This window comes from Elephantulus edwardii, unplaced genomic scaffold, assembly GCF_000299155.1.
Source record: "Elephantulus edwardii isolate Elephantulus edwardi_28Jun2011 unplaced genomic scaffold, EleEdw1.0 scaffold00184, whole genome shotgun sequence".
NCBI lineage: Eukaryota > Metazoa > Chordata > Mammalia > Macroscelidea > Macroscelididae > Elephantulus > Elephantulus edwardii.
Genome location: NW_006399934.1, coordinates 2,072,309 through 2,097,782, shown reverse-complemented (window position 1 = coordinate 2,097,782; position 25,474 = coordinate 2,072,309). Strand labels below are relative to the sequence as shown.

Here is a 25,474-nt window from a genome sequence, read left to right as displayed (position 1 = left end):
GAGTGTACCGTCAAATCAGATCTGACTGGTACAGGAGGAGATTGTCCCTCTTTCCCCGGCAGAGCATCTGGTGGATTCAAACCATGCGCCTCTGGGATTGTAGTTGCAGATCCTTGCCACTAGGGCCACCAGAGCTCCCCTAGGCCCTGTATTTGTTGAGTTGCAAAAAAATATGTCAGTAGAGACTTGATGACACAGGGAGGGTGCAGGGTTTGCTGGGGGAGTCGTTGCAGGTAGACTGCCCCTCATTCCCCATGGGAATGAGCTGAGCAAGGAAAACTGAGGGTTATTGATGAGGAAACTTATGCAGACTAGACTTGAAGATTAACAGAGCAAGCAGGTGAAATCAGATGGTAGGATGTGCTTTGCGAACAGTAAAGCCTGTGAGGAGGTAGACATGGGTTTCTTGGGTGGTTGTGTGTAGGCGGAGTGAGAAAGGGGGCGGTGGCCATGAGGCTGTCCAGAATGCTACACAGCTTGGGCATGTTAGACACACCAGAAGGGACTATGCTCAGTGACCAACTAACTACATGAGGACAGCTCAGGTTACAGGCTGGAGGTCTGAGGGTACAGTGATGGGGAAGGTTAAAACTCTACCACCTGGGAGTGAGGTGTCCTCAGGACCCAACCCTTTGAGGCCACAGTTCTTCCTACCACCAGCCCCTGGCTCCCTAAACATTCAGGAAGTCACACAACCAGCCAGCCAGTTAGAAAAAATACCATTTTATTAATCATTAGGAATAATCCATTAATTTAATGCAGGGTGGGTGTTGGGGGAGTACTGCCAGGTGGAAGAGAAGAAACGTGCAAGAACAGTGAGAAGGGGGATGGTCTCCCACTTTCACAAACAGCAACGTGAATGGAGAATCACAAGTAAGAGCGTCCTTCTTCAAGCCCTCTCCCAACCCAATCCTCCAGAATGAGTCCCAGGATGGTTCCTAGAGGTGCCAGGGCATCTGGAAGTTCTGGGCTGGGAGTGGGGTGCAGTGTGTAGCCTCAAAGTTGTGCAGATGCTTCCGAGCCTGAAGACAGAGGCCAGATGTGGGGAGAGGGTAGTGAGGTGCAGAGCTCCATGGGGGCAGCAACATGGACGTCCTGCCCAGCTTCTGACCTCTGAGCCCACCACCCACTCACTCCAAGGAAGCTGCCATCCAACACCTTCATGCCTCCCACCCGAACTCACTAGAAACAAAGCCAGCTGCCGCCGTCCCTCTGCACTCATGTCCTCTCCTGCAAAGAAGAGGCACACGTGGGTATTCACCCCCCTTTCCTCCATCTCTTGCCCCAGGACCTCCTTACTTACCCACGCTCCAGGGGAAGTCAGGCCCATGTTCTGCCTGGTAGGAGCGGAGGACAGATAGACACCAGTCTTCCTCTACTTCCCATCGGCTGTAAATCGAGGCTGGAAGGGGAGAGAGAGGCAGGCCCATCAGTAGCCTGACCCCTTCCTGGTCCCCACCAAAAGGCCTTACTGGGTCCACTCTTACCTTCTTCCACCTGTGAGGAAGCCTCCAGCCACTGCTTCACCACTCGCAAGCCCTCCTCAGCCATGACTCGGGGATACCTAGGCACGGGGAGAGATCAGAACCCAATTCTCTTCACTCCTTGTTCCTGATCATTCCTCCCTGTGTCTGTGTGTGTCCACGTGTCCACCTGCACAACTTCCCCTGCTCTCACCGATGCTGCAGGAGTTTTAGTAGGAGATCATTGCCTCGGTTGGACATGATGTCCTCAGGAACCCTGGGGGTGAAAGGAAGGTCCACTGGAGAGGACTGAAGGTCGGGGAGAAAGGGTCTGGATAATCAGGTTTGATGGTTGACAGAAGTGGGGAGTGATTTAGCTCTCTGGGATACAGGTGGGCAGGGGCTGCTGGGCACTCACGTGGTAGTGATGATCTCATCCTTCGTCCTCCGGATCAGTAGCACAGGGCCCTGGTACCTTCAGTGAGGACACAGCAGTGGGAAGGGAGCACTCAGGGGCAGACAGGTGACAAGTGGCTCGCCCCCATCCTATCCCTGCACTGGCTGCATTCTCCCCTTCCTTAAAGCAAGGCCTATGGCTAGCCCTTTGCCCTGATATTTAAAAATGGAAATTTTTTAGGTCAAGTCGGCCCTGGCAGAAGATCCCTGACTGTGCCAGGCATTAACCCTTGGGATGTGGGACAGAGTAGTGTGTGGAGAGTAGCAGTCATTTTCTGGCCCCCGCCCCGTGTACTTGAGCACTACTTTCATGGGTCAGCCCATCCAGGAAAGCCCTATGGGACATGTGCACTCACCGGCACAACTGCTCTGCATTGTTTAGATTGAGGTGCTGTCTCACAGTCCTGGTCACCAGACCCCCTAGAGTGGAGAAAAGGGAAGGCATGGCAGAGATAAAACCCTCGCTCAATGTAAAGGTCCTGGTGTGCATGGAAAGAGAGGACTGGAGCCCTAAGACAGGGGAACATGTTCCCTAGCCATGATAAAAGGAACCATCCCCATTTAGAACACCTCCCTCTTCTGTTCCAATCTACTGCTTCCCTGGAAGGCCCGGGAAATGAGAGCTAGACTCACTCCAGCTGTCTGGCATGACTTTCAAGGCCAAAGGCACCAGGTCATCAAAGGAAGCATCCAGGATCACAGCACTGATGTCTGGGTAGGACATGGCTGCCCAAGTGGCTGGTACCAGGACAGAGAAGAAGAGTGAGGGCTGAGGGGTCTCTTCCCACCATCCCACTCTTGTCTGCTGACCCTCCAGCTAAATTCTTCTTTCCTACTGTGTTATCTTTGGTCTCTCCTTGTCTCTTTCACTTTCCTTAGCTAAGACACTATCTAGAGAGGCTACCGTATAAACAGAACATTCTTCAAAGAGCATCAGATACAGAGTGGTGGAAGCAGCATTCATTTTCTCCCTGATCTCCTCATCCCAAAACTTTGGTTTACTTCTTTTTTTTTTAGGGTAAAATAATGATAGATTTATTAGAAAGTTACATCTCCGAAGGGACAGACTTTCCCCTCTGAAAGGAAATATGGAGGGGAAGCCACTTCTCTTTTTAATAACTAGCCATAAGGGTTGGGGAAAAAAATAAAAGTGAAACACATATAAATATGATCCCTTTGCTCTTCCAAGTCCACAAGGGAGATCCCAATCTTCCCCATCTTTCAGCTCAGCCCACCGTGGGCTTCTCTCCACCTTTCCTGGGGGTAGGAGGGTAGGCAGGAAAGGCCTCCAGTGTGTCAAAGGGAGGGAGAATAGTACCTGTAAAGCCACCAATGGACCAAGCATAGATGACAATGTCCTGGGGCTGGAAGCCCAGGCGGTGAATGGCGAACTGGACCACCACGTCCATGGCATTGGCCTCATTCTGTGGGAACGGGACTCCCTGGAGGCAAAGACAGCAGCATATCAGCCCCAAAGCCCAGTTCACTTACTACCACTGCCTTCCCAACCCTTCCTGGAGCCACCTGGGAATAGATGGCAAAGTTTAGAAGGATGGTGGGAAAGGCTGTTCACCCCAGAAGATGGCCATTTACAATGAGGTCTACCCCATAATCCCACTGTTAAGGAGAATCCTGGCTTTCCATGCTGCCTCCCCAGCCTCCCTGCACAAGGCACCTAGGTCACAGGACAGTGTCACAGAAACACACAACCTCCTTCTTTATCCAGAAAAAGAAAGGAACATTATCTTCAGAGTGAGACAAACGATTCTTTGGGGAAAGAATGAGATTCCAGTGAGACTCACCGTGCTTCCAGCAAAGCCTGGATGATTCCAGCCCAGGACTGAATATCCAGCTGTAACACAGAAGGAAGGACAGACTGAGATCGTGATTCATACCTTCTCTCCTGCCCTGGGGGAAGGATCAGAAGGACCATGCGCTCTAATTTCCTCTAACCCTACACATAGTACACACAGCTAATGCCAAGCCTTCCCAGAACAGGCAGCAGCAGAGAAAAGTGTGGTTGTATGCAGTGTGTGATTATGTACAGAACAAAGTCTAACGTAATGCAGGGGGAGATATGGAAACTGATCACAATTATCATAGCATGGAAGAAGGGGACAATACATTCCAAAAGACAAGATGGCTGGGCCAGGGCCTACCTTCCAGGGGTGTGGAAACACAGCCCACCTCATAGAACCCTGCATTTCCCTCGCAGCAGATCACCTGTGGGAAGAAGGTGGGAAGATAGGCTGGGAAGGCCTCAAGCTGGACTGATGGGAAGAGCAGTGGTGGGAGCATTCCAAGGAAAGGACAGCAGATTCCGGCTCTCTCCAAGAAGAGAGCCTTCTCATTACATATTGTCCCCCAAACATTGAGAAGCAAAGTAGATACAATATTAGGCAAATCTGTCCCCCAGACTGAACTATTAAGCCATCTAGCAAGGGGCTTATTTTTCCTCAGAAAACTGTAAAGGGGTTCTCTCTAAGAAATGGGTCCCCCTTTATAATTTTTTAAATTTTTTTCTGTAACATTTCCATATATGTCTGTTGTGTATTATGCAGACTATTTCTTTCTTCCTGTCTGGGCTCCAGCTATGGCCAGATAAATTCTACCTCTGTGATGTCCCAAGAGATATAGGACAATCACAGATTCTCTGACCAGCTCTCTGGATGCCAATTTCAGGGTTCTTCCCATGGCTGCCACATGGAGGCAGAAGGCTATGGAGCCAGACTCCACCACTTATTAGTTGTAAGATAATGATAAAATTACTCTGTACCTCAGTTTCATCATCTGTAAAATGGGCCAATGTAAACAGTAACTACCTTACTAGACTGTTATGAGGACTAAGCATAAACCTTGTTGTGGGAAGTGCTGTTTAAGTTATTACTGTTTTGATTATGACTTGTTAGTCCTTAAATGCCAACGCCTATTTCCCTATCATAGGATTTTCCAACATCAAGAGGCTCTGGGGTAGACTTGGGAGATAAGGTTATCCTAGGTCAGTTTCCTCAAGGCTGCTGTGGAGCTAGGGTGCCTAGAACCTCTTCTTCCCTCCCAACACTCCACCTGTGGGCTCTATTGTTTTCACTTACCAGCTTCTGTCCCTGGGGTTCAGCTGTCCCCCGTCGGTCCACAAACATGGTATCAATCTCACTGCCATCACAGGCCAGCAGCTTTGCCCGGCGCCCGTTATACTTGGGGGAGAGATGCAACAGCAGGCTGTGAGGGGCAAGAGGGCCACACTGGGGGTAGAGGGTATGGCAGACAGGGAAACGGGAGGGGGGGCCTCACCTCTTCCACCAGCCGGGCTTGGCCCTGCAGGAGCACAGGCATGAGGGCCTTCTGAAGCAGGTACACAGAGCCTGGGTATAGCATCCGACGCCCCAGGGTGTGTGCCACCAAATAGCTGTGGGAAACAAGGGGTTAATGACCCCAGCCTCACCGGGACTTCCCTGGGGGACTCCCAACTCTAGCATTGACAGACTCTTGGGGTGCTATATCCTTGACCTTCGGAACTCTGCATTCTTTTTTCAAGATTTAATGAAATAATATACATACTAGAGTGGGTTTTTTAATCTTTTTTTAAAACTACTATCTTTGTGAGGAAGACTCTCAACAAGATGGACTGACACAATGACTGTAACAATGGGTTCAAGGGAGCTCTGGTGGCCTAGTGGCAAGAAGCTGCAACTACAATCCCAGAGGTGCACGGTTCGAATCCACCAGATGCTCTGCTGGGGAAGGAGGGGCAATCTCCTCCTGTACCAGTCAGATCTGATTTGATGGTACACGCACACAAAAATAATAAAATAAAAAAAAACAAAACCAACAATGGGTTCAAGTACATCAGAGATAGTGAGGAGGGCACAGGATAACGGAGGGCTCAGACCCACTGTTCACAGGGCCACTGAGCCTAGTCAACTTGACGGCAACCTTTGTGAGATAATTCTGATCAAATAGTTTTATAATATTTTCTAGACCTAATAAAAAACCCTCTTTTTTACTTATTATGCATGCCAAACTTATAGCTGACTCATACATAGATAGCAACTATTTAGGACAGAGCAGAATTGTCCAATAGGGTTTCCAAGGCTGTTGTCTCAACAGAAGGAGCTTGTCACTTCTTTCCCCCACAAAATGGCTGGGTTCGAACTGCCAACCTCTCAGTCTGCTGCTGAGTGCTTTAACCATAGTGCAACCACACATCCCTGCTAATGTATAAATACAACTTAAGAAAGTCTCAAATTAAACAATCCTTTTAAAAAATTGCTTCCTAAATTTCTTAAATTGATTTTGAGATTCGATAATAGGTCAAGATGTTCAGTTTCAAAAACACCAAATAAGACTGCAAATGCCACTGGGGCAAGTTCCTGGCCCATTTGTTAATGAGATATCCCCAGGACCTGACATGAAGTAGGCACCTGGCCTGGCACAGAGCAGAAGCTCAGTAAACATCTATTAAGCAAATGTATTAACCTGGACAGTCTCATATGGTAGAGACTGGCCTGAGAAGGTGGCAACAATTCCTAGGACTGAACTGTATGATCCTTTGCAGCAACCCCCTCAAAACCCCAAATCTGATTTACCTCTCTGACAAAAAAGTACCATTTACAACCACCACTAAATCTACTTCCTTAATATTCTAGAAAGGTGGAAGCAGCTCAGCACCTCTGAGGAAGAAAGATAGACAATCTCCTCCTGTGCAATTCACAGCCTCAGAAATCTGCTGGATGGCTAGCTATGAGTGGATTTGGTCTTGGCAATGAGTTTTAATTTCTCCATATTCTTAGGAGTCGCCTCTGAGCCTTCTTACTCACTGCTGTTGAAACATAATCATAACTGACCCTCTCCTGGGCTTCCAAGGCTGTAAATTGCATGGAAAGAGATTATCTTTTTCCTGTGGTCCTATCTTGCGCTATCCTCATGATCTCCCTGTTTTGATCACAGGGTTGCTATGAGTCACAGCTGACTTGACGGCGCCAAGCAACAATGAGCAAGCCCCCTAACCTGTGAAAAATTAAATTCCTGCTTGTTAAAGCCAACCATTTTTGACATTTTGGTTACAGCAGCATTAGAGAACTAAGACAGTGCTCCACTACAAACAGGAGTAGTTACTTGTTCATTCTATCATCATTACGATCTATAACTGCAATGCATTTAGGCTTGACTGTGTGCCTTTTTTTCTTTCTTTGTTTTTACTGTATTATCAACCACCCAGGCAAGATGGGATCCCTTCAGTATATGTTACTATAATTAACTTCCTTAACAACCTGTGAGGCAGGCTACTCAGGAATAAAGAAACTGAAGCACAGAGGGGACAAATAGTTTGTCCGAGGTGGGATGGCCAAGAACAGCAGGATCAGGAAAGCATATGGATGAGCACCATTTCCTGTTCCAGGAACAAGTTATGTATACCCTCAACACCATGCCTTGCTCTGCCTCATTAAAAAGAGAGCTCTTCTTTTGCCTTGGAGAACTGTGTCAATACCCTAGCTCTTCCTTCACTATTTGTGTGATTGGATTTCTCTCTGAGCCTCCTTTCTTCACACACAAATATGCATAAAAACTACTTTGCCACAAGCAACACACAACACTAGACCAATAAATGACAGCTACTCTAGACCAGAGTGCCCAGTCTCCAAAGCCCTTGCCCTTTGTCCCCTCTGCCCAGCCAGCCTTTCCTCTCTGCCCTTTCCCACCTGGTGATCTGACAAGGCAGCTTCTTGACCTGGTTGAGGAGGGTGTCTGCTGTCCCCCGATGCAGGGGCTCTGGGCGAAGCAAGGCCACACCCCGGCGAGAAGGGCCCCCTCGAGATTCCTTCCTAAAGAAGGGAAAGATGTAAGGAAGTATGGAGGCAGGAGCAGCAGCCCTGGATGTCTAAGGTCTTGAGGACTATAAGGTCCAGGAATGGAGCTCAAGAGGCAAATGGAGTGAGTGAGACAGGGCAGAGAAGGGAGCATCCAGGTGGTTCCAGAGAAGAGACAGTAAAGGAACTGAGGCCTTACCGGCTGCTGGGCTCCTCCCAGTGGAAGTCAATGGGCCAGCTCCTAAAGTCAAAGTTGTAGTTGGCAAGCTGTCTCTGTGATGAGTGGAAAGAGAAAGGAGGTGAGCAAGGGAAAACTGAGAATTGTGGAGGTCCACCTGGAAGAGTAGAGGATCAACAAAAGAGAGGAAGCCCTTCAAGGAGACAGACTGACACAGTGACTGCAACAATGGCTTGAGCATGGTGGACACTGGGAACACGGCGCAGAGCACGGCAAGGTTTCAATCTGCTGTTCAGAGGTTCACCATGAGTCACTGTCAACTCAGCAGCATTTAATAACAACAACATAACTAGCCAATCTCAACACCTTCATTACCCAGAGAACTAGCCCTACACATCACTGGGGAGAACAAGCAGAGGTCAACAACCTTCCTATTTACAGATGGAAAGCTCTGATAAAAACCAAGCAAGAGAAGCTGCATTAATAGGTAACAGGACTGGCCAACCTATCTTCTTCTGAGGAGAGCTAACATTCTATGCTTTTCCAAAAACCCAAGACTAGCCAACCCCAGGAAGGGTGTGGGCCTTCTGAGGGAGGCAGGTGAGGACCTGCTGGCTGGTCAGACTCCCTTCCTCATTTGAGTTCTTTACTGGGAGCTGCCTTGGAGGCTCAGAAATCCCCAGAGGATCAATGTGCCAAGGTTGACTGGGAGAGAAGGGAAGTCACGGCAGGTTCCTCTGGACCCAGGGTTGTATCTTAAATAAATCCCTCTCTGTTCCATCCTCAAAGCCAGCTCCCTTCCCTTAACTCCTATAGCCATGGGCCAGTGCTGCCACAGAGACCAATTGTGCCTCTGGTGACACCACTAGTGTCCATACTTTCTGAGGGCAGTGGGAGAAGAGTCTGAAACTGTTGTGTTCCTTCTTCCACCCCCCAGAGCTCCAAGCATTCTATTTTGAAGGGAGTGTGGTTTTGTTTTTTCGGGGTTTTTTCCCCCCTTGCTAGGGAACTTCTTTTCTAACATTTTCAAAAATAACTTGACTAAAAGAGTGACAGAAAAGCAGCATAAAGCTATAAATGACAAAACAAGATGAATAATAGTACATCTCAGACAGACTCAGGACAGACCTGTGCTTGAATCCAGACTCAGCTACCTCTGTGCTCTAACTCTGGATGGGGCACTTAACCTCTGTTTGCCTGGCTTCCTCAGATGTATAAACGAGGGTAATAATGCCATCTCATGTGGTGGTTGTGAGGATCAGAAAGGGTGAATGCAAAATGCCTCAGACTGTGGCGTGGTAGAACTTCATTACACAGCTCCATAAAGTGTGGCGTGGAGTAACCAGTAACACGATGACTGGTCATAAATGTTTGATCCCAGAAATCTTGTGTTATAGGAAGGGCTTTATGGGCCCCCAAAGCCCCTTCTCAAAGATAATCACACTCCAGCACTTGCTGGGCTGGCACAACTCCAAGGACACTGTGCGATGGCCTAGCTCTCTCCTGGGGCCATGCTGTCTGTGCTCCTGGGCACACCTGTCCATCTTGTCCTACCCTGAACAAATCTAGTATGAAGTTCAACTCATAGAGCAAAAAAATAAGCAAAAATTTACAAAACTGAGCTACTGTGATTGGAAGAAAACTCCCTTGTAAGAAACTGGCTGTATTCTACATTTAGACAACTCCTACAGATGGAGAGTGGGGGAGTTGAGAAACTATTCTGGCAGGAAATGCCAGTGGAAGGGGTAAGGTGGAAAAATCTCCTCAGGTGGGCAGTTCATTTATGGAAGGGAGAAATATGCAAACAACTTGTGTGGTGGATGGCAAACCCATTGTTCTCCTGGCAGAAGCCAGCAGCCAACAGTTTGGGAAGGTAGCTGAGGAAGTTGCTGCCAGGGACCTGCTTGGCACCTTTCCCAGAACCTCTCACCTTGTTTTCTGCAGACTGGTTTCTATGTGTTGCTTCTAAGATAGTGATGAACTGTCGATACTGGGGGTTTGTCCAGCGACCAATACCTAGAAAAGAGAGGATAGAAAACAGGATAACTAGCTAACCCCAGGAAAGGGTAACAGGATACCTGAGTTATAGAGAAAGAATTGAGGGTGGGGAAGGAGAAAGCCCTGGGAAAAGGAAGGGAAAAAGGACCTGAAGGCCTCAGAGCTACAGAAACAGAACTTCCTTTATATCCTCCTCTCCTTAGCTTCTTCAGTCTGTTTTATTGACCTTTCATTTTCCAGGATGTTCATAATCTTGCAAAAATGGATTTTCCGAATTTTACTGACACCTTTCTCCAATGCTTGCTTGCCTTCTGTCTTCTTTTTTATATAGTCTATTGTTCCTCACAGGGAACTCTGGTGCCCTAATGATAAGAACCTATGCTGTAATTCCAAAGGCATCTGGCTCAAATCCACCAGCTGCTCCACAGAAGGATGGGCAATCTCCTCCCCTGTGATTTCTGGCCTCTGAAAACCTGCTGGAAGGTCAGTTATGGGTCAGTTCCAACTCAATGGCACACAACAACAGCTGTTTCTTTAACCTCCTACAATATGCCTTCATAGTCTCTTACTTTCACCCCATAATCACTTCTTGATTGAATCAAATTACTCTTCCTCAGTTATCAACTACACCACTCAACACGCTTCCTATTCCTTCAAAGTACTTACATCTCTGTTTCCTGGGCCTGTCCCAGGCCTCCTTCCAATTCCTGGATAGCTCTCACCTTGACTTCTTTCTACTTCCCTCTGACAAAAAGAAATAATCCTTAACACTTAGCACTTTTCTCTCTTCACTGGGCCCCTCTGATACTTTCCCTTCAATGCTGAGGAGTCCCAAATGCTGATCCAATTACTATCCTACACATGGGAAACATCAAGAAGCAAGACCTCGGGGAGCTCTGGTGGCCTAGTGGCAAGAAGCTGGAACTACAATCCCAGAGGTGCACGGTTCGAATCCACCAGATGCTCTGCCGGGGAAGGAGGGACAATCTCCTCCTGTACCAGTCAGATCTGATTTGACGGTACACGCACACAAAAATAAAATAAAATTAAAAAACAAACAAAAAGAAAACCCAAAAAAACCTGAGATTATAAAAAAAAAAAGAAGCAAGACCTAACCACCAGGCCTTCACAGAAATGGCATTCTGGTTGGAAGTAAATAATATATAGTTATATACAAAAACATTTTATTTCTATGTAAACATAGGGAGCTCTGGTGTTCAGGTGGTAGGGAGTTGCTCTGCCAACCCAAAGGTAGGCGGTAATAATCTACCAGCTGCTCTGAGAGAGAAAGATGAGCAATCATCCCCTGTGGGATTTACAGCCTTTGAAAATCTGCTGGAGGGTCAGCTATGAGTCAGGTCCAACTCCACTGCACGTAACAACAACATGTATAAATACACAATTTATCCACCTATGATTCATAGTTAAAGATATTTGCAGTTTAATAAATAAGTAAATTAGATAATTTCAGAAAGTGATGTACTATAAAGTAAAATCAGAAAGAATTCATCATCAAAGGTAAACCCCAAAACAATAGAGAATGGAAGTAGAATGCTGTGTATGGATCACTGCCATTTATATAATGCATTGTGTATAGTCACTATATTTCATTACTTTTTTTCACTTCTTTTAATTTTTATTTTTTATAGCATATTCTTCCCATTTAATTTCTCATTCATTCATTGTTGCACATTTTCCTCTCTGCCCACCACTCCCCTCCAGGTCACTTTTCTCTTTGAAAAGAAAAAAAAATCTCTCATTGTTATACAATCCATCCCCCAAGTCCACAGTCCACTTTACCATGCATTTCCTTTTCTTTTTCTGGAATCTTGTCAAGACAGTAATACCTAATCATATATTCCTTCTAAACAGTTCTCTCCGTCATCTGTTTCAATGCAGTATACATTATTTATCCCCCTTTTTTTAAAATCTCCTCTCTTCTTAGGTTCCCTCCAACCCCAATGTCAGTCCAGTTTTATAACAGTGGCACTACGCAGTATTTGTCCTTTTGTGACTGAGATATCTCACTCAGCATAATGTCCTCCAGGGTCACCTATTTTGTATAATATTTCATGAGGTCCTTATTTTTCAGTGCAGCATAATATTCCATTGTGTAAATATACCAGGGTTTCTCTAGCCATTCATTTGTTGATGGGCACTTGGGTTGTTTCCAACTCTTTGTTATTGTGCACAAAGCAGCAATAAATATGGGTGTGCATATCTGCTTGGGTGGCAGTTCTGGTTTCTTTAGGGTATATTCCCAGTAATGGAATTGCTGGGTCAAATGGTATTTCTATTTGCAACTTTTTGAGAAAATGTCATACTGCCTCCATAGTGGTTGCACCAAATAGTTCATTAGTTCAAAGACGTATTTTTTTCATACTTGAAAATCAGGATGCATTTTACAACTAATGGCAGCTTAGATTTGATGAAATGAGGCACATAGTTTGGAAAAGTATACAGATTTTATATGTGGAAGGGTTTTAAAAAACCACCCTCACCAGATGACAGTGGTGACTTCTGAAGAACGTGGGGTTGGGGGGGAACCAATGGGAACTCCTAACTCCATGGTAATACTTCATTAACACAAATAGTATTTGAAGATTATCATAAAATATTAGCATTTTTGTTCTTTTTTGATAATTTTAGTCCCTGAACTTTTCTGTATTTAAATTTCTTTTTCTAAAAAATTAGAAATAAAGGAAACTAAAAATTAAGTTGTAACTTGTCAATAGGGTGCCGAGAGAAGCCTCATCTGAAGATGTGGGGGTAAATGTCACAGGTAGGTCCTCATGCCAGACTGGCCCCAACTGCTGTAACCCATCAGCCTTCTTCTCTAAGCATTCTTCTCACTTGGCTTTTCCTGTTTGCACTCACCAGCAATCATGGATCTGCTTTGTCTTTTTTTTTTAACTGTGAGATGCAACATACATACATAAAATATATTCAGTTTAAAAAAAATTCAGAGCCAATTCATGACGCTACTACCAAAATCGACAAAGAGAACAAAGCCACCACTCCCCCAGGAGTCCTTAGTATCCTATATACTCCTCCTTTCCCTTCAAAGGTAATCATTCCTTTGACCTTCAAGATAATCATGCCTTTGTTTTTCTTTAGTGTTATGTCATATACATGTGTCCCTTTTATTTTTATTCATTTTAATGAACATTTACAGAGACTTTAGATTTCCATTCATTCATGTTGGCACTTTTCTCCCTGGCCAACCTCCACCCCCCCACCCAGTTTGCTCTTCTTTTGAAAAGAAAAATTCTTTCATTGTTATACAATCCACCCCCTCCTCCCCAAGTCCACTCCACTATACAGCCTTCATTCTGGACTCCTGTCATGACAATAATACCTAATAACATAACTCTTTTAAACAATTTTCTCCCTCATCTGTTTCAATGCAGTATATATGATTAATCCCATCTTTCTCAGTTTCCCCCCCAACCCCGATGTCAGTCCCGTTTAACAGTGGCACTATGCAGTATTTGTCCTTTTGTGACTGAGATGTTTCACTCAGCATAATGTCCTCCAGGCTCACCCATTTTGAATATTTCATGAGTTGTTTATCAATGCAGCTTAGAATTCCACTGTGTGAATATACCACAGTTTTTCTATCCATTTGTTTGTTGATGGGCACTAAGAGCGTTTCCAACTCTTTGCTATTGTGAACAAAGCTGCAATAAACATGGGTGTACGTATATATGCTTGGGTGGTAGTTATGGTTTCCTTGGGCTATATTCGCAGTACAGGAACTGCTGGATCAAATGGTAGGTATTCCTATTTGCAACTTTTTGAGAAAGTGCTATACCGCCTTCCACAGTGGTTGCACCATTTTACACTCCCACCAACAGTGAGTAAGGGTTCCAGTTCCTTTTGAACTTTAAATAATCAAATACAGGCAGTATATATTATTTTGTGGCCAGCTTTTTTCATTCAACATGCTTGTAAGACTCATCTGCATGGCTGGTGTAGCTCCAGTTCACTCCCTTGTATTATTAGCAAGTATTCTGTCTCACAATTTTATCACAAAATGTTAATATTATCCATCCTATTGGCCATCAGAGGGGTTTATAGTTTAGGATTATTACAGACAATGTTGCATGCTATATACTCTTACAGATGTGCAGGAGTTTCTCTAGTAGATATCTATGAATAGAGCTAATGGTTGGAAGGGTATATGATGGAGGAACCTGGCATCCTAGTTAAAAGCACTCAGCTGCAAACCTCAAAGGGTGGAATTCAAGGCTACCAACTGTTCTGTGGGAGAGAGATGTGGCAGTCTGTTTCCATCAGGGTTTACAGCCTTGTAAACTCTACAGGACAGCTTTACTCTATCCCATAGGGTTGTTAAGAATTAGAATCAATCAGAGGGTGGTAGGTTTGGTTTGAGGTCTTTCAAGGGTATGTGTACTTTTTTCCAAGAAAATGGCAAACTTTTCTAGGTTTTTTGTTTTATTTTTCACATGTATGACTAAATTCCTTTAAAGAAAAGATTATGTCTTAGTTCATTCTCAGTCATCCCCTCCCCAGGTAGCACTCAACTATATTTGTAGAAGTTACTTAATTAATACATAGTGATAATGGACAGATTCAAACCAGGCTTCCCCTCCACTTACCTCGGAGGCAGGCTACGCCTGCTAGCAGCAGTAGCAACGTCCCAGCATAGTGAGAAAACGGCACCACTTTGGATAAACTCAAGTAACCTGGGGAGGGAAGATGGACCACATAAGCAGCTCTCCCCTCTGCCCTTTAGCTTCTCTTCCCAACTGCCCAATCTCCAAATGATACCCACTTTTTAGGATACCTACACTGTAAGAGAAAGAAGATGCTTGATGGAAGAAGGAAATCAAGCCATCCTCACAGGCCCCCTTTCCTCTTCAGGGGGCCAATGCATTTGCCAACAATCTGCCCGCTTCCCCCACCATCTTTGAGAACACACTGACCTTTCCTGTACAAGTAGAAGAAGGCGAAGGGAGAGGAGTAATAAGAGATGGACCAGAAGACTGAAGCCTACAGCAAAGAAATGGGGACAAGTAGTCAATAAATATGCACACACACAAACCCACAGTTCTGCTATTTCTAGACCTAATTTCTGAGCAAGGTGGGTAAACTCAAGGCTAGCCAATCATGTATAATATTAAGCTATTGTATCAGTGCATAACATCAAGTACACAGTAGGGGCTATGGTGTCTGCTGAACAGCTCTTATCCTCCTCCCCTGCAATCACCTCTGGATGGATATAAGTCCGTCAAATTTAAAGACTAGTCTCCTTACTCAAGTTAATCAAGCTTTCTCAAATGGCATGCTCAGGATCTCAATTGGAGATCCTGGCCTGATCTCCAAGAGATGCGCAAACGTCACCATAGGAACCCAGCCAGAGAGAACAGCTGTCTCTGCAGCCAAGGAGGCTAGTTGCCAGGGAGGACAGGTCACTGGGGACTGCAGGACTTAGAACCTGCAGATGGTCTCCAGGGTAAAGATGTTTTCCTTGTGGCTCAGGCTGCCCTAGAGAAATGGGGGTTCACCAAAGAAGAGTGCTAAGTATGTGCACTAGAGAGTGTGTGTTTGTGCTACTGAGTCCAGAGCATCCCCCACCTTCAGGACACTGCCTTCTTCCAGCCTAGGGAGGACTAAGTTCAAAAGGGCAGACAAGTCTAAAAGATGCAGTGAGTCCCAGATGCCAGGGCTGACATACCAGCGCCAGGATGCTGTCGGCATGTTTCTCCAGGGCACGGGGCTGATAGTATGAATCCTGCCAAGAAAGATGGGCTCATTAAGGACCCTGCTCACCAGCATACACTTATAGAAACCCAGAGGCGTCCCCTCTAGTTCTGGATCTCAAAGATAACTTTCCCAGGACATCCCTCCCTTTGCAAATGTGAAGCCGTTCTTTCCCACCTCCAACCTGTGCCTGGTTTCCCACCCCAGAGAGGAAGTACAAGGGACCTGGACATGGAAGCAAAAGTGAAAGAAGCATGGGGAGACTTTTGCTCCTTTTTTACAACTCAGGTTCAAATTCTACAACCCAGGGCTGTGAAAGTGTGCATATGGGGATGTGAGCGAAGAAAGATGACACCAGGACAACTTTAAGAGGGCTGTAAGAGCATCAATAATAAGGCAGGTTGATTACGGATGAGACAGACCTTTCGGATGACTGTGGCAGTTTGTAGGGGACAGTAAACATAATGTGAAACCACCCACAACAACAATAAAAGATCATATTTAGAGGCACAGCCTACCACCATCCCTAGTTTTCATGACTTGGGGTCTCCAGATTAAACTGGGGAGAGAAGGAGGGGCAGATACAGGAAATGTAGATGTCATTTTGGAACTCAAGCCAGTGTACAGAAAATAAACGGAGCGGGAAGAGCATCCAAGAATCACCGAGGCAGAAGAAACTGGGTAACTACGGAAAAATCCACCAGCTCCTGGATCGGTGGAGGGTCTCTTTTAGGGTTTAAGAGTCAATTGAGACCACCAGGCAGGGTGGGGGCCGCGGAGAGGAAAATCCCAGGAATGGAAATCTAAATGACAAACTGGTACACAAACAGCAATATATAAGCTAGGCCCTTAAGTATGACTTTAATCCATGAAAGACAAAGATTTCAGACTTTGTGGACAACTGGACAAGCTCCCCCTATTCGTATAATGAGCACTTCTAAGAAGCAAAGGCCGCAAAGAGGTTTGGGCAGTACCATGTTATTAATCGGTGGGGAGAAACTCGACTCACCCAGGAGTTGGAAGATGAGGTGGTAACTGAAGTTGGAGTTTCAGGGACACTCGATGGAGTCCTTTCTGAGTCCCTTTCTCGGTAGATTTTGTAGAGCCGGGGGCCTAGGACGCAGCTCAGTAGCTTCGCCATGGCCCCGGCTAGGGCCGCTGCTCCTTCGGCAGCAGGTCCCCCGGCTGGCCCCGCCCTCCTCCAGCCGCTGAAGAACTGCGTGCTCTTGACGTCAGCGCGTACTGGCTCCGCCTCGTGGCGAGTCGGAACATTTTCAGCACTTTTTGAGAAGAGCTTCGCGCCGGTGGGCTACGGATTCAGCAATGGTCAGAAATTAGTGTGGAGGCGTTTGGAATGCAGAGCGTTAGAAAAGTATTCAGCATAGTTAGATCTTTTTTCTTCCTGGCAGACTCTCCAGCGAGAGTAGGAGCGAGGGGTAAGATTATGAACATTTGACAAGGAAACAATTAAATAAACGGAATGCGCGAGTACATAAAGAAAAGTAGCAAAAGTGGTTGAAGAAGTAAAGGCGGCTTGGATAATTCGAGAGCTACACCGTGGTCAAGGTGCCCTGGTGTCACAACGGTTAATTGCTGGGCTGCTCAGCATTGTTAAGCAGTGTCTCTACAGGAGAAACAGCAGGTGATCCGCTTCTGTAAACATGACAGCCAAGAAAACTCTTTTGGGCAGTGCTCCTTTTGCATGCGTTGTCACTGTTAAGTCAAAACCAGCTCACAACACCTAATATCAACACTCGGGCCATGGATAACAAGGCAGTGTTGTAAAAATGTGTGATCTGTTTGTGAAAAAAAAAATTAGTCATTCTTACTCAAGTAGAAAACTGAAAACCATAGTGATTGCAAAAACAAAGTGTCAGAATAGCATTTGTGTAACATTTTAAAACATCAAATTGAGTTAACTGAAATGTTAATTTCCTATATCTTACCAAGTATACGTTTTTGTTGTTAGGTTCTGTGGAGTATGATTCATAGCGACCCTGTGAACAAAAGATCTGAACTCTGTTCTGTCCTGCGCTGTCTTCACACTTCCGGACACACAGAGTCCATTGCAGCAGTCACCTTGTCAGTTCACCTGGTTGAGGGTCCTCCTCTCCTTCACCGACCTTCCACCCTTCCTAATATCATGTCCTTCTCCAAGAAATAGACCCTCCTAGCAACATGCCCAAAGTATGTGAGGAAAGCCTCATCGTTCTTGCCTCCAAAGAGCACTCCAGCTTCACCATCTCTAAGATAGATCTGTTCTCTTGGCTGTCTGTCCATGGGATGGATGTTCAGTGCTCTTCTCCAACACCACAGCTCAAAGGTGTCAATTCTTTTCTTGTCATCCTTATTTGTTTTCTAGCTCTCAGATGCATAACAAGTAATAGGAAAAACTATGTATGGCCTGAATCAGACACACCTTGGTTCTCAAACTGACGTCATTACTCTTGTCAGTAATTTGGAGAGGTCCTTAACTGAAATGGTAATTTTCTATATCTTAACAGGTTTGCTTTGTCCTCCTCCTTTGTACCTTACTTACTGCCATCAAATTGATTCTGATTCAGTGTGGTTCCCTGTGTTCCTGAATAGAACTACACTCTATTGGGATTCAAGGAAGCCTTTTTTACCAGGCCTTTCTTCCACCAGAGCATGACAGCTTATCCTTCAAACTAACAGCTTATCTGTTAGTAATTGAGAGCACCAAATGAATGTATCCATATAATCAACATCCCAACAAAGAGGACATCTTTACCAGCTCCTTACTCCACCCAAAGTAGAAGCACTATCCTAATTACTAACTCCCTAATTTAGTCTTACATATTCTTGCACTTTACATAATATGTTATGTGCTGTTTGAATGTTGTTCTATTTAATCTTCTTAGGTTTGTCAGGGAACTCTGGTTGTGTAGTTCTTAGAGAATTGTGCTAATAACTCAAAGGCTCACCTCTCCGCTGGTTTGAATCCACCAGCTGCTCTGTGAGCAAAGATGGACATCTTTTCCTGTGTGATCTACCGATTTCGAAACCCACTGGAGGATCAGCTATGAGTTGGTTCCAACTCAATGACAATGAGTTTGTTGTTTGAGGTTGTTGTTTTCAACAAGTTTTTAGGTTTATTAGCATCAGCTCTGTTGTTTGTTATTGTAGTTTGCTTAGTCTTATGGCTGTCCATTGTACGGTTATTTATTCATACTGCCTTTTTAAAAAAAACAGTTTTTGCTGTGATAAATATGTAAATAAAACAAGTTTTCTGTTTCAACAACCTTCATATGTACAGTTCAATGACATTAGTTATGTTCATCATATTACTCACCCATCACTGTTTGTCCTTCCTATATTTTTCCATCTCCCTTAACAAAAGCTTGGTGTCCCCTAAGTGGTGTAACTTCCTTTCCTCCTCCCTTCCTCTTGCCCCAGATAATCCTAGTAAAGTTTGGTTTTTACGCACTTCTATATTCTATAGATGGCAAATAAGCAAAAGCACACAATATTTGTCCTTTTGTGACTGACTTACTTCACTCAGCATGCTTTCACAGTGTTATATCTTATGTATGTGTGGCATATTTAATGTAAAATAATTTTAAATTTAGCTCGGGTATCCTAGTGGCAAGAAGCTGCACTACAATACCGAAGGCACAAGGTTTGAATCCACCAGATGTTCTGCTGAAGAAGGATGTGTAGTCTCCTCCTATGCCAATGGATCTGACTCGATGGCACACAAGGAAAAATAAAAGTAAAATAATATTAAAATATAAGTAAGTGGACTTTTAAAATTTTTATATTAATTTTTTATTGATATTTTCTTGAAACTTTACAGAAAACTTAGATTTCCATTCATTCATTGTTGCACATTTCCCTCCCAACCTTGCCCCCATTTGTTTTTCTCCTTAAAAAGATTCTTTCATTGTTGCACATGGACTTTCTTTTTTTTAAAAAAAATAATTTCTTTTAGTTATGAAAGTTCACGGAAAAGTTGGATTTTCATTCATTCATTATTGCACATGGACTTTCACAATAAGTCTGACACATTACAAAGTTTTACAAGTGTTTGAAGATCTGCCCTGAGAGAGTCCTGTCAGGGTCAGAAGGATGAATCAGTAACTTCTCCAGGTCCCTGCTATCTTTCTCCATTACTGTGGATAATAACTTGGTGTATTTACCATGTGCTCATCAGAAAAGGTCTGTGGTGTGCCAGACAACTAGAAGACAAGTCATTCCAGATCATTTATGGGGTTCTAACTGGGTGTTCAGTCTTATGCTGAGGCATCTGTAGACCAACATGACAACTCAGCTCCTTCGTTCATGGTTATTATCTCTTAGGGCAGGAAAACAGACCACAGAATGTACTTCCTGACTAATGGGAGATGGACATCATGGCCCTTTTTGTGCAGGTTTTTAGCATTGACAGTCTTTGATCCAAGTACCCAGCTATTTGGAGTCAGATGGGGTTAAGAGGTGGTTTTCCAAGTAGCGTAGACAGCCCTCTTTCACCTCCCTTCCTCCCCCCTCTCAGGACCAAGAGGTGGTGGTTACTTTTCCCCGGTGAACATGCAGCTGAATTTTATCTCTCCAGAATTCATATGACCACCAGAGGCCCATGTCACTCCAGTGCGGGCAGTGTGGGCCTTTATCTAGAGACTGTTTCCTCCCTGAGTATACCAAGCCCCAGCACAAGCAAACAGCGGCAGGCTCTCCTCATGGCAGTTTTATTCGTCTTTCTTTTATTCTTATGCCAGCGTTCCCAGGCTTCTTCAGGTAAGAAATAGAAGGAGGGGGAGTCCTTGAGCTGTTTCAAAGGTTTGAAAGGGGTTCCTGCTATTTCTCCTTAGAGTTCTGGGTTAAGTATCTGACTTAAGATTTGTGCCAAGTAGCCTCTTCTTTCTAGCACAGGAGAAGGTATTAGACAGTAAGGGTCTAGGCCATGTAGTTTCCTTTAGAAAACAATGAATAGAGGAATAAATGCTTCCAGAAAAAGAGAAATGAGATGAAGAGAGACAGGCATTTGCCAACTGTTCTAGACTTTTTTTCCTTTTGCCCTCTCAGATCATCTCATTGGTTAAGAAAAGGGGAAGAAAACCCTTGTCCCTTAACCTCTTTAAGCTGTTATTTTAAAAGTGTGCTCACCATCACCAACAGAAAAGAAGCAAGAGGATGTAATGTGTCCCTTAGGCACAGAGAGTCTTGCACTGTTCAGACCAGGGCCTAGGTGAGCAGCAGCCATAGCAGACACAGTAGAGAACACGAGACCTGATGTGAGGCAGAGTGGACCTTGGGGCTGTTCTGCTGGTGAGCCAGAGTGAAGAGCCTTTTGCCCAAGTTAGTTGGAAGACTGATAGGGAGAGCCATAATTGGCAGGACTGAGAGCTTTGTAACACTGGCCTAAAGCTGTGAAACTCAGGGCGGAGGTGCCTGCAAGTATGTTTCAGAAGCTGTTCTGATTGACTATGTCTTGCTGTCAACCTGAATTATAGCATTTTGACTTCCCTTAAAAAAAAACCAAAACAAAACAAAAAATGTGCTCACCAGCCAGGTTAGTGTTGAGGGACCCTAAAAGGAGAAGAAGTTAAAGATTGGAAGTTGAGTGGGGAGTTGTCATTCCTGAAGATCTCTGGTCTCATACACACTTCTCCCCATAGAGAACATCCAACCCATCTATGTGGCCTTAGGGGAGACGATGGAGCTTCCATGTCCCTCACCACTTACCCTGTATGGGGACGAATATCTGTCCTGGTTCCGAAGCTCTGCAACAGGTTCCTCTACTTCCCTGGTGACCCAAGTCCAAATGGCCAGACCAATCCCAGACCCCTGGAAACTCGGAAGGGAATCCAGGCCAAGACTACTGGGAAACTACTCTCTATGGTTGGAAGGGACCAAGGAGGGGGATGCTGGACGCTACTGGTGTGCTGTGCTGGGCCAGCACCACAGGTACCAGAACTGGAGGGTGTATGACGTCTTTGTGCTCAGCGGTAAGTGGGTGCATACAAACCTGGGCCACTAGGGGGTGGGGAGGCACAAAGAACTGAGGGGTCTTCTCTTTCCCCACAGGTTCCCAGTTATCTGCAACGGATGCACATGGATCTCCCTGCTCTGTCCTCCTGTGCTCTGTGATTCCTCCCAGACACCTGGACTCTGTGACTTGGCTGGAGGGAAAGGGGCAGGTGAAGGGCCGTGTACAGTCCTTCTGGGGAGAAAGGGGAGCCCTGCTCTTAGTGTGTCCTGGGGAGGGGCTTCCTGAGTCCAGAGGCCGCAGACCAAGAATCATCCGATGCTTTGTGTCTCAGAACAAAGGAATCAGTTTCAGCCTGACAGGTAAACTGAAAGAAATGGAAGGAATGGTGGGTATATTCCATACTTGCTGGCTAGAGAAGGTTGTGAGACAGGAGGCCAAGCTATTACTGGCCAAATAAAGCAATGGATGACTTCTGGGGGAGCAGACCCATTGTCTTATCCATAAGGCGATGGATGACTTCTGGTAGAGTAGGGGGATTAGATTAATTTGTGACTCTTTTGGAATTGCCCAAGTGAAGAGGAAAACACTAAGATTTATTTCAGTAGGAGGTTTTCTTTTTTTTAAAGAAAGGATATATTTTAAAAAAAAGGAAAAACAACCCAAAAAAGAAAGGATATATGCATTGATGTTAGTATAATGGCCCATTGTCAGTGAAAGCAGAAGGAGAAAAAAAATTATATATATAATTATTTTACAATAAAAAGTTCATCATACAGAGAAGGAATGCTGAGTGTGGAAGAATCCATTTACAAGGCAGGAGGGAGAAGTGAAAAGCCTTTATTTCAGTAAGTAAAGGCCAACGAATGTGCAGTAACTGGAAAAATCTCTTACTTCTTCCTCCTCAGCACCTTATATGGTGCCTGGCATGAGGTGGTTGCTCAGCAAATGTTTACGGATTTGCTAAGTGACTGGAAGAATGTATAAGTGGAAGGCTCCTTAGTTTTTATTTTTATTATATTAAAGAATACTATTTACTATGAAGGGATAAGGGAGAGAAGCACAGTTATAGCTGGTAGTCTCTGTGGAGTTACTTGTCAGGAGGGCAATTCTATACTGATGGTGTATCATGGGATCAAAGTGGGAGGCCTGGAAGGGGACAAAACAGGAGGTGACAAGGATTAGGGACAGGAAAGCACAAAATGTTTTGAAAGAGTCCATTAAACTCTGGAGGAAACTTCTCCTTGGGCACCTGCCTTCCTCTTTCCCTCTTATCTTGCCCTTACTCTAGCCCCTGTGGATGCCTCTCCTGTCATCTGTGCCCCTTCCACAGTCTGGGGTATGCCCTGGATCCTTACACTGCTGCTCGTGGCAGGCCAGGCTGTCACCATCCTGACTCTCAGCATCATGCTTTGGAGGCGCAGGGTGCAGGGGACTCAGTGCACAGGTGAGTCCTCCCCAGTGGGAAGAAGGAAGGTTGTGAGGTTGCCTTTCACACCTCACTTTTTTCTGGGAAAGAGGGTGGCAGGGAACATAGCTCAGGGTTATCTGGTGCCTTCATTTCCCTACCCTATATGACTGCTCCCCAGATACCTCAACTCATCAGTTCAAACCAGAAATCCAAGTCTACGAGAACATCCATTTGGCTCATCTACGGTGAGGAGAAAATAAAGAGCACAAGCTTAAATCCCTGAAGGGACTGAGGATGGAGGGGAGACACTGGGAATAGGGGATGAGGATGGAGATTTTTTTTTTTAGGTGAATTAATTTTTAAAAAGAAAAGACACCAATTCAATAATTTTCATTTGTGCAATCCAGTAACATTGATTACATTCTTCAAGTTATGCACCCTCCTTTTCTTGATTAGCCCTCCTCCGTTAATAAAAACTTCTTGCCCCCTAAATTTCCTATCTAATATTTTGAGCTGCTGCTGTCAATATGCTTTCATACAGACAATTCTTAAAATGAGCACAGTGTTCAAAAAAAAAATGAGCACAGTGTTCAAGGCAGAGGCTTTATTCATTTGAGTGAGATATTTTTTTGCTTCAAAGAAGACATCAGGGGATATTTTCTTTTTGAAAATTTAGTGAGCATTTCCACAGGAGAAGGATGGGCAATCTCCTACTGTGTGATTAACTGCCTCTGAAAACCCACTGGAGGGTCAGGAATGGGTTGGTTCCAACTCTATGGTACACAACAACAACAACAACAAGTGGACATTTCAAGGGTAGTAGTTCTGGGGGCTTGTCTAGTCCCAGTGGCTCCGGAAAGTCTGGGTTCTGTAAGAATTTATAATTCTTTTCCACATTTCCCCATTTTGATCAGGATTCTTCTATGGAAGAAAATGGAGGTATGCTTAATCTGGCTCTCTGTTTCACTATTCCACAGCCCACCTGCCCCCAAGACCAGGTAGGTAATCTTGGTGACGTCTCCTGCTGAGAAGTGTGACCAGTTATCTCCCTGGCCATTTGGCACTTAAAGGATTCCCCAGCAACCTGAGACTTTGTGGAAGAGAGGAAGACTAAACGTTGATTTCTCAGTCCAGCTGGTCTCCAGCTGCCAGACTCTGGTGGGGAAGGGGCTGAAGGAAAAGGGGAGCCTTATCTGGTGATGCCATCTATGAAAAGGTGTGCTCTTCTGTCCTGTAGCAGCTAATGAAGGGTGGTCTTGAACCCCTTGTGTGGTGGTGATTGAGAAGATCCTAAAGGAACTGATGAGGGAAGAACTGAGAGTGGACAGAGATGAGACAGAGAGAGAGGAGTCCAGAGATCTTGCCTGTGCAAAAGTAATGAATCAACTATGGGAGAAGCAAAAGGACAAATGAGAGAAACTGAGAGAGAAAAAAGGGAAGAGAGTGAAGTCAGCCTAAGAGAACAGAGATGGACAAAGAAATGGAGGGAAAACAGGCCAAAAGGTGGTAGAATTGAGAGAGAGAAAGAGAGCAGAAAAAATATTCCACTCCTCCCCAAATTAAACCAGACATCCCCCCACCTCAATAAATAAGAGAAGACACTGAAAGAAAAACAAGAACCTTGAATCAGATTATGGGTTTCCTTAGACTGAAAGGGAGAAAACTGAATCAGAGAGGGGAGTGACTCTCCTGAACCCTCCTTATCCCAGATGCACACACACTCCTCGGTGGGCAGTTTATCACTGACGCCCAGTGACTGTCCACTGTCTGTGGGTAAAGGGAGTATCCCTCTGGCTGGCAGACAGATTCCTCTGTAGCACTCTAGGAGGGGCAAGTTATCAGGCCTAAGAACTCACTGTCACTTGTCACTGCAGACTGAGGGCAAGTCTGGGCTGGTGAAGCAGGGACAGGTGTTGATGTTTCCAACTGGTCACAACCTGGTCTCTGGGCAGAAGAAAGCTGGACTCCAGGCCACACCCTTGCAAGACAGTTCAGCAGGCCCCATGCATGCCCCTGCTCTAAACCAGGCCTCACTGGAGAGAAGCCTGGGAAGTCTTGCCTAATGCCTTCAAGGTGCAGTGGCTTAAGCTAAGCCTTTGGCAAGAGAGAAGACGCGAGTGACACAGATGGAGAATGAGGTGAAAGTTCTGGTTCAGGTTCCTGCACCCCAGCCCCATCCACCAAGTAGTGTGGAGATACACATATACACACACAGACAGTTACCGAAGTCCCAGATACCCTTTTTATGAAAGGAAGTATACTCCCCATGTGCTCCTTCCAGAGTTCCTGAGCTACCAAACTGGTCTTTCTTAGTGAGACCCTCTCCACCATATCTGGTACACCTTGAATCCTTTCACCTGGGACCTAGAGCTCCATTGAAATACCTGCCTTATTAGAGACTAAAAGAAGACATCAGCAATGGACATCTGGAAAGCATCTGCAACAGGTGTCCTTTATTAGACTGGGCTCTACAGGGAGTAGAGCCAT

At 45.2% G+C, this 25,474-nt stretch overlaps 2 protein-coding genes across 2 annotated transcripts; one reads left to right on the top strand and one right to left on the bottom strand.

Annotated features, from left to right (window-relative positions):
• Positions 1 to 708: 708 nt before the first annotated feature.
• On the bottom strand, positions 709 to 16,823 carry ABHD16A (abhydrolase domain containing 16A). The gene is made up of 20 exons (XM_006896182.1): positions 16,639 to 16,823; positions 15,604 to 15,660; positions 14,852 to 14,918; positions 14,525 to 14,611; positions 9,835 to 9,920; positions 7,926 to 7,999; positions 7,619 to 7,741; positions 5,211 to 5,325; positions 5,012 to 5,113; positions 4,079 to 4,142; positions 3,722 to 3,771; positions 3,238 to 3,361; positions 2,553 to 2,657; positions 2,276 to 2,339; positions 1,882 to 1,938; positions 1,678 to 1,740; positions 1,488 to 1,564; positions 1,304 to 1,402; positions 1,184 to 1,230; positions 709 to 1,022 (listed from the first exon to the last, which is right to left on the bottom strand). Exons 1-20 carry the CDS (start codon positions 16,768 to 16,770, stop codon positions 939 to 941), a joined length of 1,677 nt encoding a protein of 558 aa, XP_006896244.1. The 5' UTR covers positions 16,771 to 16,823; the 3' UTR covers positions 709 to 938.
• Positions 16,824 to 20,326: 3,503 nt separating this feature from the next.
• Positions 20,327 to 23,989, top strand: LY6G6F (lymphocyte antigen 6 complex, locus G6F). The gene is made up of 6 exons (XM_006896180.1): positions 20,327 to 20,384; positions 21,266 to 21,595; positions 21,675 to 21,938; positions 22,868 to 23,023; positions 23,166 to 23,232; positions 23,965 to 23,989. The coding sequence occupies exons 1-6, from the start codon at positions 20,327 to 20,329 to the stop codon at positions 23,987 to 23,989; spliced, it is 900 nt and encodes a 299-aa protein (XP_006896242.1).
• The last annotated feature ends 1,485 nt before the right edge of the window (positions 23,990 to 25,474 follow it).

Coding starts and splice junctions, on each gene's coding strand:
- ABHD16A (XM_006896182.1), bottom strand. CDS start 16,770: ATGGCGAAGCTACTGAGCTGCGTCCTAGGCCCCCGGCTCTACAAAATC. Junction 14,612..14,851: donor CTTCTACTTGTACAGGAAAG/GTCAGTGTGTTC, acceptor TTCCCTCCCCAG/GTTACTTGAGTTTATCCAAA. Junction 1,403..1,487: donor TTCCTCACAGGTGGAAGAAG/GTAAGAGTGGAC, acceptor CTCCCCTTCCAG/CCTCGATTTACAGCCGATGG.
- LY6G6F (XM_006896180.1), top strand. CDS start 20,327: ATGGCAGTTTTATTCGTCTTTCTTTTATTCTTATGCCAGCGTTCCCAG. Junction 21,939..22,867: donor AATCAGTTTCAGCCTGACAG/GTAAACTGAAAG, acceptor CCCTTACTCTAG/CCCCTGTGGATGCCTCTCCT. Junction 23,233..23,964: donor ATCCATTTGGCTCATCTACG/GTGAGGAGAAAA, acceptor ACTATTCCACAG/CCCACCTGCCCCCAAGACCA.